This window comes from Coptis chinensis, chromosome 9 (genome assembly GCF_015680905.1).
Source record: "Coptis chinensis isolate HL-2020 chromosome 9, ASM1568090v1, whole genome shotgun sequence".
In the NCBI taxonomy this organism is placed as follows: domain Eukaryota; kingdom Viridiplantae; phylum Streptophyta; class Magnoliopsida; order Ranunculales; family Ranunculaceae; genus Coptis; species Coptis chinensis.
Window position 1 is genome coordinate 39,673,250 of NC_141464.1, and position 13,639 is coordinate 39,686,888.

Genomic DNA, 13,639 nt, shown 5'->3' on the forward strand with positions numbered 1-13,639 from the left:
ACAATCTCAAGCGCATATTCACTTCCCTCCACGCGTTGAAGTGGTATAAATTTGCTGCATCTTAGATTTACACTTGTTCCACCTAGGAGTGATGAACCAAGGCAGTCTATCGTGTCCAAAGCATGTACAGCAGCAGTGGAGTCAGATTCCACACAGAGCACATACCAACCCCTTTGTACTGCTAGTTCAATGCACTCTATGATCGCTAACACCTCAGCCATGAAGTTGGTTTGGGTGCCAATGTTTCTACTCATCCCTTGGTCTGGTAAGAACCATCTGCAACTTTGCACTCTCGGTGCCCTCCTGTAATTGGGTGGAAGGCCCCAGCTTCTTAGTATGCTTTCATCGGGCATTTTCTGACAAGTTTGTAGACTAGGCCCGCAATCATCATGATACACTATGTTTCTATGTTTCCATAGGACCACAATGCCACTAAACAACGCTGCTTGCCATAGTTCCTTAATGATACCATTCTTAGAAGCTGCTGCTGCTCTCCCTTTCTGAATAGAAGAGAAATTTGTAGTAATACCAGATTTTTGAGCCACCCATCTCCACAATTTAATGGCAATATGACATTCCCATAGAATATGATGGAGAGATTCTTCTTTTGCACACCCACAGTAGCATTTAGAAGCCAATTTAACACCTCTTAGCTTAATCGCATCATCCGTAGTTGCACCTTTAGAGCACAGTTTCCAAGCCGTAGCAGAGATGTTAGGATGAATAGCGGAATCCCAGACCATAGAAGCCCAATTGACTTGAGGTTTCTTTGTTCTGATCAATTCAAATGCCGACGCAACACTGAACTTTCCTTTGGAGTCCGGCAGCCACACCCTTGAATCTTGTACTGAAGCATCTAACACAGGCATGTGATCTGGGTCGATTCCAACTTGCACAAAAACATGCTGAACAGGCATTGGTATTGATCACTCACCTTCTTGGTCAAGTCTTGCATTGCATCCTTTAAGTTCAGCACTAGTCAGTCCCAGTTCTTGCATCATACTTGAACTTCCGACCAATTATGTCTCCATACATCAATCTTTGAACCATCTCCAATATTCCATTGGTAATTCTGCTCTATATGTTCTAAAGCCACTTAATACCGGACCAGATAGAGGATCGAGTGCTGTATTTAATAGGTTCCCCATCTCGTAAGAAGTACTTGTGCCTCATGAACTGGGCAAAGTCATCATCTGCTGTAAGAACCTGCCAAGCTAATTTCATGAGTAGTGCCAGATTCATTTCTTTTAGTCTTCGAATACCAAGTCCCCCTTCACTAGTGGGTTTGCAACACCTATCCCATGCCACCACCACTTTCTTGCTTATAGCCGGATTACCACTCCAAAGAAAGTTTCTGCTTCATGGATAAGTCCTGCTGGCCATCTATATATAGCCATATTATGTAATGGGATACTCGAGAGCACAGACTTGACCAGTACCAATCTCCTTTGGAATGACAAGAGTTTGCCTTTCCACTGGAGAGCACAGATTTTAACTATTCACATTCTTTGTAATACGGAAAATTGAACTTGAGCAAATTAAGAAGCCTAAGTATTTAACAGGTTAACTAAAGCTACTGGTACAAGAGGTTGTAAGCGGGAAGGTCTTGAATTCGATGAACATCTTCCAAGGATAATTCTCTTTCTAATTGGGTCCTCGTCACTTGTAAGACCTCCTGGAGCAAAAGAAAAATTAATAGGAGCAATACCAGGAAACTTGAAATTCATACGAGAGGAAAAAGAACACATACATTAAACTCCATGTAAGAAGCACGCATGGCGAGCCATTGAGCATCCATCATTTCAAATGCTATGCAATATAGTACATCAAAAGCTTCTTCATCTTCTGCAACAAGGTTGACATGTTAATGATGAAAATAATCAGAAAGAGGTTGATATACTGATGCTAATAGAATTCAACATTAGGCAACCAAGTGAGAACACATTGCAAAACTTCTTATTTTACCTGATAAAATTTTTATGAAGTTAATTCCCGGAAGACATTTTGGTTTCGCTGTACAAGGGTAGAGAAACTTAATCAGGAAGACACAAACAGACATACATTGAATGTAGTTAATCACCAATTCCAAGAAAATATTTTTTCTTCTTTTGGAAAACAAGGAAATACATAACATTAAATACTTTTACATTATAAAAAAAAGGGACTATCAGTGATCAGAGAGAACGTACATTAGGTTCAGACTAATGCTAGGATTTTAGGTTGAAAATACTTATCATTTAGGGGCTCAACCAGTGAAATAGGAAGATCCAAGAGAAGCCAATATATAGGGCACGATCTAAAAGAACGCATGAGCTTGCAGCTCAACTGGTTCTGTACCCTCTTTGCATGTGGAAGGTTATGGTACAAAACTTCGAAGTTTCATTCATGTAACTAATTAAGCCCTTTAGGGCTTGCGATGATAGCCTTTGGGCTGGGTTTCTAAAGAATCGGTCACGGTTCCACGATCGATTACCCTTGGGGGCTAGTGATGATAGCCGTAGGGTTAGCTTAAAAGTATAGCGGCTGCTTAGGTCGACCGGAGTGAAAGCAAGTCTTCATAGAGGTGGAGGTGACGAGACTACTCAAGTGGCTCAACGACATGTTGAAGTTTCATTCTTTAACAGTTAAAAACTAGTTGCTTGGGTTCAAAGCAACAATCTCTCCATATAAAAAAGTTTTTTTTCTTCATAAAAAAATACAAGTAAATATTAATGCTCTGCTGCTTGTCTGAACAAGACGAGACACATCTTGAAGGTAGGCCACATGAATCTACTAAATCTTCTCTCATACCACCTAATCAAGGCAACATTTTGTATATCTTCTTATTCCTCCTCCAGTCGCCACCCCCACACACTATTACCACTGCCGTCACCTTTCTGTTTTATGTCATTTCACCCATTCTCTTCTTTCCCGGGTTCTTCCTCTTCTTCATTTCTTTTTCTTTCTCAAAAATGAAAGCTCCACCCTCATCATCCTCTCTTATCTCATGTTTTTCATCTCTTCCAAATTGACCATCATGATCACATTTTCACGTCACATAAAATAAATAGATAAACTAAAGAAACCTGATAACCCTGTCATGGTAGTGCACCAACCAAGATAGGTTTGTCTGTATTAGTGCACCGTGCATATCGGATGGTGCATAGTCATACACCAATCATGATTTGTTTTCTGCAATTACATTGACCAATCACGTTTTCATGATACACCACAGCTGAGGAAACCTTATTGAGTCAGTGTGATGCTTAATTGACTTTTAACTTCTTGTTTTTGTCATGAATTAATGGTGGTGGTGGTGTTGCCAACGGTGGCAAGGGAGTTCAATAAGAAAGTTGATGGCAGCGACAGAGTGGTAGTTATGATGGGAAGTAATGTGATCCTACAAATTACTTGCGACAGTGGAAGTAATTTTACATCTTTTTTTGTTGCTGCCCTTGCAGATATGTTGGATTCAGTAAGCCGAGCCAAAAATTAACTCACCAAAAAAATAAAATAAAAAAGCTCACCTGAATACAAATCCAACATCTGAGTCAACATAAATGACACATTAATGCCAGCAACAGCGAATGGATATTCCCACTTTGCTCGTTTGCCTTCTTGTTTGAAAAGTAACCTATGAAAAGAAGCCTTCATATTGAATTTTAGTGTAATTAGTAATATACAATATGTAATAACAATTTGACTACAAGAACATTGGTATAACTAATAAGTGCAAATATGATCATCTATAGATGGTCATTCGGAAAGGTTAGTAAAGAAAATAGACGTACCGGATAAGTCCTGGCAAAAAACAACAGATTCTCAAGAGAAATAAATCCACAGCCCCTGCAGAGGAGTGAAGATTTTATGATGTTAAAAACAATATCTGGTAAAGATAAAGATAATCTCCTCATTCTCCTGTATGACCGATGTCAATGAATCGCGACTTGATCAATATTTAGTACAGATTTCTACGCATTACACACATGCTTTTACACTATGCAACAATATATACAAGGAAAAGGATTAAGGTGATACATTAATATCAACACCCTACTTTTACCATACATATATTTTTCTACATCTGTTTCCAACTTCTTCAAAAACCTACAAACAGTTCCAGGATCTCATTCATCAGCTGGTACAATCCCTTACACACTCTTATACGTTGTTGATTTAGGAGTACTAGCCTGTATTAATAAGTTCTTCTTTACACTTGAATTTGAATCAAGCCTCAACTCAAGTCATTGATCTAATATATACTTATACTGATCCTGCAGTCTTTATTAATGGAAGGAGATATTTGGAGGTTGTTCAACACATAGATATTGTGTTCCCTGTTTAAATTGAGGTTCTTTGTATCTTTTTGAAACATACAATGCCAAGACATTCGTTGATTGCAACTTATTTTGTTGGTGTCGCTTGGCAATTTGTTTCTTTTCCGGACAACTTAAGAATGTATTCATGTTTTGAGCAGTTTAGGATCTAGGAGGAATTGCGGCTTGAGGACAAGCCATCTTTAAGAAGGTAAGAATGTTAAAATTAGGAACTAGAATAATATTGGTATTAGGACACTATGTACTAGAAGTCTAGTCGAGGTATATATGAGTCTAGAATTTTCTCTATATAAGCAAAAGAGTTGTATTTTACTTTCCATTTACCAAGCAATGTAGTCCCAACATTTTGTCTCTAAAGTCTCTATCATCTTCATTAATCTGTGTTATTCTTTTCTCTTATCAAATTATGGGTCACATTAAGTGGCAATAAAGTATCCCAGGCTTATGCACATCAACACCAAGAAAGTTTTCCCAACCGTCTACGGGAACTACCACCCTGCTCCAATTACTTCTATGAAACATAGTCTCTATGAAAAACAAGTGAGATTAATAGATAAAGTAAGTGACAGTCATTCTCTCAACCAATCAGTCTAGCTAAAGGAGTTTAGCTCAAGCTCAACTATGTTTTAGACTGACATCAGTTGGCCCGACGAATAATAAAAAAAATGTCTCTTGAACAATCACTCTTGTTAGCACATTTACTATAATTTGAAGTCAAATGCTAGCCAAGAACACAATCATAAAATCATTGAGATATACAGTATCAGACCTAAAGTCAGTTGATGGATTAGGACCTTGCCATCCCATTTCCTTCCATTGTTCTGAGATCAGGGCTTTAAGCTTAACCTCTGGAAAAGCAGCATGCCACAATGCTCTCAGAGCTTCCTGACAATAAGATAAGCAAATCAAATAAACTCCCTTAAATGGCATCATAAACAGTGCAGAAATAAGTAATACATACATTGAAAGGTGAACCTTTTCCTTAATATTCAATACATCCAAGTGATTTGTACCCCCAGTAAAATGCACAGACACGATATGTGCATTAGCAAGGCACTTTCCATTCGATCTAGAAGTGTGAGTTTAGATTTTCAAAATAAGGTCAAGGACCTCAAAACATGTTTCTTTTCCTTCCCCTAACCAGCATTAGTACGTATCATATGTCTTCTCTAGTCTTGATGTCACTTATCAAGTGGATACAAAGGCAGAATTCAGACCTACATATGACTAATCAAAAACTACATCAAAGCTAAGTGAACTATAGACACCAATTAAGAGCAAGATATAATACTCGACAATGGCTTACCAACAAATGATATTATATGACCTCAATATCATGAAATGCATGAAGAACAAATATTCAACTAAGATAAAAGAGACAATTTTCACACTCCTCTAAGTGGCATTGTGGCAATAACCACTGCAATGGTTTATATGCTAATATGATTTATGAACATATTTACAACTGAATATGATAGTGTGCATTAAAACAATAGTAACAGGAATCACATATATTACATAGATAACAGCAAAATAAATGTTCTGATGTCGACTCCACCTGGAATCATAGAAATATATTTCTATATTTTGGTAATTGTTTGGCAAGGGCTCAATTAGAAATACTTTAGCAAACTGACAAAGTTGAACAATCACAGGAAAGTGTTGGAACATATGTTAAAACACAATTGTAGTTTATAATGCATTGAAAGGATAACATGTATGGCACATAATTAGATGTCTACTTGGTGGTGGTTCCGTCTTGCGAACTGATTTTCTGCACCTTTGACTTGCTAAAATTACAGCCATTATGCATTTGTTTTCTTTTAGTAAAAAAAGGACCAGCCAAAATATGTCCTTATTGATCTCTGTTTCTGCACTGATTCTTTAGTTTGAAGAAATCTGATCTCGGCTTAATCAAAATAGAAGGAACTTCGGTACTACTCTAGGGGCTAGGCACGAGAAAAGTGACACTACACATGAGCCTGGGAGGCACTAGGGTCCAAGGTGTAAGGGGTCAGATTAGCACCTAGGCATACTTTTGATTGCATATCTTTGGAGTCAAGGAAAGGGAATAATCGAAGATACATTGACATGGATACATGCGTCCGTAGGCGACATACGAAGTGTCTGACACTCTGAAATATCAATAGTTGAGGTATATATCACATACAATATGTCTCCTGTATGTGTCCGACACGGACACGTGGATACATATCCGACATATGAAGTGTCTGACACTCTGAAATATCAATAGTTGAGGTATATATCACATATAATATGTCTCCTGCATGTGTCCGACATGGACACGTGGATACGTATCCGACACGGATAATGTTTAAAATATGGCGTGTCTATGTAACATTGGAAAAACGAAAGGATGAGCAAAGTATTGGGAAAAAAGTAGTAAAAAGAAAATAAAATAAATAAACAATAATCATACCTGATGGTCTGGTCGAGTCTCGTCAAATGGTACTTGTAGCCGTTCTTGAAGCATTTTCAATCTCTTTTCCTGCAAGGATATAAATGAAGGTCATAAGTTTTAAGAGAGAAATCAGTAGCAGCTATTGAGAATATTTTGTAGAAATAAAAATATCACTCGTTAATACGTAATAAAACAATTAAACAAAAAATAAAGAACAAAAGAAACCCATTACAAGTGAAAAGAGAAGACGTGCCTATAAACATCTTGTTGACTCCATAAACAGTACAACCCTATTGAACAAAATAAGAAATAATAAGAACTATTAAACTACTAGTGTTACTAAATTTTTACACTAACCTGAAGGGGGGTTAAAGAATAGTCAGTAAACTTGTTACTGCTTCCATGTCGTCTGTTGCCTGAGCGAAAAAAAAATCCTCCTATCCATGATCGTGGTCCAACCATAGCATTAGCTGCATCCAGCATATATTACTAACTTATTAAAGAAAAACAATTGAGCAAAAACGTATATGCCATAAATTAGGCATGCTTCTTTGTACTCATAACTTAATCTCAGAAGGGGGAGGTAATATAAAGTTACACTTGCAAAAGATGTTATTGATATTTTTAGTTATATTCATGATCGGAGAACCTTTCTAGGCCATCGATCACGTTTTGCTAGCACGCTTACAAGTTTCATTATGCAGAATAAAAGTACGTCTTACAAAACCATAAAAGCAGAACAGAGGAATTAGCATTGGTAAAACCCAGATCCCGTTTCAACAAAAACAAAAACAAAGAAGAAGCACCAGATTGATCATATAGAAACAATCTAAATAGGCATTCAAAAATATATTTTACGTTGAGAGTAATATTGACAAAGACATTATGAAACAAAACCAACATAGAGATTCCGATATAGACCAAAATACAAGTATGAGTAAACAGAGCTAATAAACTAAAAATGCAATAAACCACGACTCACTAAAACATTGAGCAGACTGCCATATTACGTGAGCAAGATTATGCGCCCATGCCTGATCTTCATGTCCACTCTTCCGTTTCCAGCGACCACCTTCATCAACCTGTATTCACAATCTCTGTCAGGTGCCAGTAATTATTCAAACTTAGTAATCAAATTAAACCACAAAGCATGCCAGCTAGTTTTGCCAGTTGCGCAAATCACTTAAAAAAAAAGAGAGATCAAAATATATATTAGGAAAATGCTTAGGTGGTTTAGGTCCCAAACAACTACTCCAAAAAATTTCACAAATGTGTCAACTTATTGGGCCAGCTACTTCTTCCATTCTTTTCTATAGAAAAGCATATCTTTGAACAAAATATTATATTTGCACCCACAAAACACTACCAGAAAAATAATGTACTTAAATTAATCAAAGAATACAAATATGTATGGGGAAGTTTTACCGTTTCTATGGAAGAACAAGAAGGAATGCATGTATGACGACGACGACGTAATCTCATTTCAGGCAAAGACGATCACTAGCTAAGATAGGATTATTCATTTTTTTTTTCTAAAGTGATAAAGAAGAATGAAGGAACATAAAATGATGACACTCAAGACCCGTGTCACATGCAATGTTATCATTTCAACACCATGATCATTATATATATATATATACACACAACAGAAGAACAAATGCAGCACCGAAAATGAAATGAGGACAAGTAATAATAATAGTAAAAAGGAAAACAAGACAAAAAGTATGTTTGATAATAAGTTAACAACGCAATCAAAGGAGACAATACAAGACAAAAAAGTATGGGAAAAGACAAAAACATTTTTACAAAAGGTAGGGACCACCAAGAACTTTTAGTTTACCTTCGATTTAGATGTTTGGTGGGTAGTGATGAGAAATGGGTGGGGTCCAATTAGGGTGGAGGTGGTGGGGCCGGTGACAGTGGAAGAGAAGGAGATGGTGGAGCATCTGAGCACTTCTCCAAACAATTGGAGGGACAAAACAAAAGGGGTGCGTTTTGCTTTTCCACCGTTGTCGGATTGGATTTGTCGGAATATAGAGAACGTCTAAAAGCCCATGCTAAAACCATGCCTATTCCGTAGGGATTGGGAATATTATTATTTATGAATTTAAGTCCAAGCCCAATTGCCAAACTTGAAATCAAGCCAGTTTCTAGGGCCGGATTTGAGGATTGCCATAAAGTTGCATTGTTTGAGACATGGAGTACATTTGAAATGTGCGGAGTTTGGGTCAGGCAAGGCGAGCAAATTCAGACCCAGCAATAGAAAAGAGGTTTTGTTTCATATAGGTTGTGTTTGTTTCTCATCAGAACGTTATGTCTAAACTTGAGGTGAAATACGCGTGGATTTGAAGTAGAATTGGGTTTTTTTAATGTGTTGACCTCCAAAATCCTTTCACAAAACTACTCGAACTTGTTGAAGTGGATTTTTACGAGTAAATCAGTTTATTAGGCTGGACTGCTGGAGTGTTAGTGTTGGAGAACATGGCCCGGGGGCTCTTTGTATAATGGGGCCCTAGTGGAGGCCTGATTCAATGGAATTGCAGAATAAAGGCTAGTTCTCCATGGGCCTACGCCACACCCATGGGCCATGGGCAATGGCAAGACTAAAGAGGATGGACCGCTGGGGCACCTTCTAGTAGCGTAACTTACATTTGCTCCCATCTGTACTGCGCTCGTGGAATGATTTCATTGTAGAATGTACGATACTGTTTTTTTGTGGATTAGTGGAATTGAACTACAATTAGATATTGCAGCTATCACTATTTCAATATTTCCAAGTTCGAAAGTTGTGAAATTATGCAAACTCAATGCCTGTCTGTAAAATGTTAACGCTTGAATACAATCATACATACTGTTAGGAATCAAAGGTCTAACGACTACAGGAAACTTGCGACTAATTAATCTAAGAAAATAACAAAATATATATGATGATGTACACATTTTTCATTCTAATTATGCATAATTTAATCATGGAACCGGATATGATTTCCTATTACACATGCACTTATACGCCATGGGACATGTTTCTGCCTCTTCTACCGAAGCACAAACGAAGCTCACCATCACTAGTCTACATGGTCTGCATGACCCACATGCGTGTGAGCAATCGGGTAATCTTGATCCTGCTACTTGGACTGTATCCGGTCTTCCATGTATGACTGCTCTACGCTCGCCATAGAAATCTGCTTTCACTATCATTCCATCTTTTGTTCTAGAGGTTTTGTGATGATGTTTATGACTATGATCTGTATAGCAAAAAATTGATAATGTCTAATCAGAATACGTCATACCACCAAAATAATGTTAAGCAAAAAGTTAGAAATTTTTTTTTTAAACAGGTTTTAATACATACGCGAATGGGAATGAATAATGTGCCTAGCTGATATGACTGTTGGAGCTATTATAAGAACAGCCAATACCAATGCAATCAATTGCGCTGAAGCTCTACCGGACTGATCCATCTTCTTTCGTATATGTGAAGTTGGAAAAATTAGAGTAGATGACTTGAAGTAGAAATGAAGAATGAGTTTGATGAAAAATAGAGAACAGAGAACTTTCTATATAAAGGAGACACTAGAAAGAAGCAGAATTGAAGCTAATCACAGGTTGGGAATGGAAGAAAAGTGGTGAAGATCACATGAACTAAGAAGGGAGTAGGATTCACAAGGTTGGGCGTGAGATGAGTGACAAATGATGTTAGGATTTTGTTTCAATTCACGGAAGTGCACGCTCTTGGTGACTCGTGGAAGGGTAAGTGAGGAATTATACAACAACTTTTACGTGACTTGGCTTTGTTTTCTTTAAAAGGCCATAAATTGACCAGGTAGGTAGTCTTAAAAGATGTCTGAAGAGTTTCACTAAATTCATCAATTTTAGACACAGACATTCTACTGTGACATACATTAATGCTGTTTAACTGAAAAAAAATAGAAAAAAACATACATTAATGCTCGCTGCTACTTTTTTTCATTTCTTTGCTATGCTACAATTTCAATCAACAAGCTGAAGTTTCTCTTTTGCCTGTCTTTACTCAAGTACATGCAATTCAGCCAGATGAACTTCACTCTAGTCGGGTGACTCGGGTCTAGGTCTCCATAATAAGGAGTATTATGAGTACCAATTTTCGTGTTGCAGTCATAATATAAAGCTAACACAAAGAGGACCCCAAAAGGATATAAAGAGAATTCAATTCATATGAAGTGAATGTAGATAAGTGCGTATAAACATAGGAGTACAGGACCCAAAAAATTTGTAGATAAGTCTTGGCTGTTTATATGTCACTATTGATAGTGAACAAAGGGGTGAACGAAAGGGGTTGTTAGAGGGTCATCGAATTCTATTTCCATTTCAGATAGATGATGACCTTACTACTTGTTAGAAGTTTCTGGTCTAATTCTAACGTAAATAAAGCTGGAAAAGGAAGTAGTTATTATTGGGAAATGATACACTTGGTATTTAATTATGCAGTTCTTACCTGGACTTTTGTGGCTATTTACAATTTGGTTATTTGTTAAGACGAGAATTGAGATTAGTTCCTGGTCACACTCAGAATAGCAACTTCCCACATAAGAACAATTACAATGGCCGTTTTAAATAGGGTTCGCCTATTGCCAACGGGCAATTTGCTTTTGCCAAAGGCCAAATAAATGTGTGATGAAAATGCCCTCAAAATTACCCTCAATCACTTCATAACAGATTCTTGTCTCTTCTTCAAGCTTTTGTCTCTACGAAAAAAAAAAAAAAACAATAAAAACTGGTCAATTTAAGATGAGACCGGTTCCTCTATAACCATCTCTGTACCACACACACACATCTCGTATCTCGGCGCACACACACACATCTCGGAGCACACACATAGGTATCGAGGCACACACATACATTTTGGATTCGGATCAACGGCGAGATAACACGGTTACAGAGATGATCTCTGTACCCGGTTGTAGAGATCTCGAGTCCATTGAAGATGGCGTGTCTATGTTAAGGAATCAAACACCCTCATTTTCGCTCACCATTTCCCCAATTTCTTCAAAATAATGCTCCTCGTAAGAAAGAGAACTTCCAAAACATTTTTCTTCATGTTTAATGAATGGAACAACTTATTATTCATCTATTGTAAGTACCCTCCGTTCTCAAATATATCACTACAGCACACGTGTCCACACACCAGGTCGTATCTTCACAACTCGTACATCGCTAGCTCGTACCACGCCACCAGGGCATAACAACGACCCAGACTCAGGTCATCCCAAATATCAAACACAGTCATATATGGAAGCAAATGATCTACCGCGATCCTGGAGCTCAGTCAACGCACCAATCAAGGAGACATTTATTTTGTAACATCAGAAATAATGAGGAATCATCAAGATATTAGAAAAGATGGATCTACACTTGATAACGGCCTGAAGCAAATAAGGAAAGTCAGCTCAAACATCTATAAGTAGAGAGAGATGAACTACGTAAGGTTTGATTCAAATTTACCCAAGAAACTTGATATGTAGGCAACTCTTGTCCCAAGAAAGAGTGCAACCATTCCCTATCAAACTAAACATCAAGTCGTAGACACAAAATCCACACCTTTACATTGGCGTCGTCTGCCAGCTCATTTCCTTGAGAAAACAACCACACTATTTTTCTCAAGCCCACGAAGCTGGTTAGAAAACCACCATGGAAGCACAAATACAAGCTCTAGTAGATCAAGTCAAGTTCCTCCACAAGTCATTCACCACGCTCCAGCAAGAGAACCAAGCTATGCGCGAGCATACCACTTCCAACACCAACAATGTGACTCCATATGCCATCGACAATAATGTCGTCATAGCCCTCACAACAACCACTAATCAACGCCTCGATGACCTCACCCAAAGACTAGAAAAATCAGGAGAAAAAGCCAGCGCAGCACAGAACGTTCAAAAGATGCTCCAATCATATAAGGCGTCACCATTCACCATTGAAGTCAGGGACAAGCAACCTCCCATTGACTTTATTCAACCAAAGTTCTCGTTGTACGACGGTAGCTCATGTCCAAGTCAGCACATAGCTCGCTTCAGCCAAATCCTGGCGCTCTACAGCACTCCAGACTATGACTACCTAAAATGCAAACTTTTTCCAGCCAGCTTGAAAGACGGAGCATTAGACTGGTTCTACATGCTCACTCCTGATTCAATCCACAACTTCGACAAGCTGGCCAAGATATTCTCAGCAGAGTTCGTCTATAACAGAAAAAAAACAAGCAGACCTAGACTCGCTGTTCTAGCTGAAGCAAGCACACGACAAGACTATCTGCGCTTTCCTAGGACGTTTCAAAAAGGAACTCTTATCAATGGAGCCAGACCTCAAAAATAGCTTTGCAACCTCTGCATTCACCAACGCCCTCCTAGACGACTCCGACCTAGCAGGGTCTCTCATGCGCAACAAGCCAGAACGCCTAGACGACCTATACCACAGAGTCGACAAGTACATGAAGTACGAAGAATGGATGGCCCAGCGCAAAGGCAAAGAAGTCCTCGCAATAAGCGACAAGCGGGGACCCAAAGAAATCAATCAGTACTCAGGCAATAATAACAAGGGCAACAACTCCCACAAGCCCTCGTACACCAAAAGAGAATTCTCCGACTTCTCCAGGACTCCAAGCCATATCTTGAAGAAGATATATACAGCACATTACTTCAAGCCAAACATTAACAAGATGATAGCAATACCAGGACGCCCATACTGCCACTTCCACAAACTCCACCACCATGACACCGATGAATGTTGGAGCCTCAAGCACTACCTCAAAGACTTAGTCGAAGAGGGAAAGCTAAAAGAGTTCCCGCCGCCGACCTTAATCGCATAAACCGAATGCCAACCGCAGCCCGTAAGCGGGAGCTATAGCCATGAACGACACGCCACGCAATGA

At 38.4% G+C, this 13,639-nt stretch overlaps 1 protein-coding gene and 1 long non-coding RNA gene across 4 annotated transcripts; both read right to left on the reverse strand.

Moving 5' to 3' along the window:
• Positions 1-40: 40 nt before the first annotated feature.
• On the reverse strand, positions 41-8,749 carry LOC147475949 (uncharacterized). 3 transcript variants are annotated; one of them, XM_086584037.1, is made up of 10 exons: positions 8,579-8,749; positions 7,721-7,820; positions 7,096-7,208; positions 6,757-6,825; positions 5,086-5,201; positions 3,771-3,825; positions 3,507-3,627; positions 1,966-2,013; positions 1,751-1,845; positions 41-1,675 (listed from the first exon to the last, which is right to left on the reverse strand). In XM_086584037.1, exons 3-10 carry the CDS (start codon positions 7,198-7,200, stop codon positions 1,574-1,576), a joined length of 711 nt encoding a protein of 236 aa, XP_086440163.1. In that variant the 5' UTR covers positions 7,201-7,208; positions 7,721-7,820; positions 8,579-8,749; the 3' UTR covers positions 41-1,573. The 3 variants fall into 3 exon arrangements, with proteins under 3 accessions (XP_086440163.1, XP_086440161.1, XP_086440162.1); XM_086584035.1 differs by lacking the exon at positions 8,579-8,749 and adding an exon at positions 8,164-8,362; XM_086584036.1 differs by lacking the exon at positions 8,579-8,749 and having other exon boundaries at positions 7,749-8,046.
• Positions 8,750-9,641: 892 nt separating this feature from the next.
• LOC147475950 (uncharacterized) lies at positions 9,642-10,825 on the reverse strand. Its single transcript, XR_015208836.1, has 2 exons — positions 10,091-10,825; positions 9,642-9,983 (listed from the first exon to the last, which is right to left on the reverse strand). It is a non-coding gene; the product is annotated as an uncharacterized LOC147475950 (long non-coding RNA).
• Positions 10,826-13,639: the final 2,814 nt, after the last annotated feature.

Excerpts from the sequence above, each read along its gene's own strand:
- LOC147475949 (XM_086584035.1), bottom strand. The coding sequence starts at position 8,220 with ATGAGATTACGTCGTCGTCGTCATACATGCATTCCTTCTTGTTCTTCC. Across the intron at positions 2,014-3,506 it reads GATGTTGGATTTGTATTCAG|CGAAACCAAAATGTCTTCCG; the intron begins GTGAGCTTTTTT and ends ACCCTTGTACAG. Across the intron at positions 1,676-1,750 it reads CTTCTTACATGGAGTTTAAT|GAGGTCTTACAAGTGACGAG; the intron begins GTATGTGTTCTT and ends CTTTTGCTCCAG.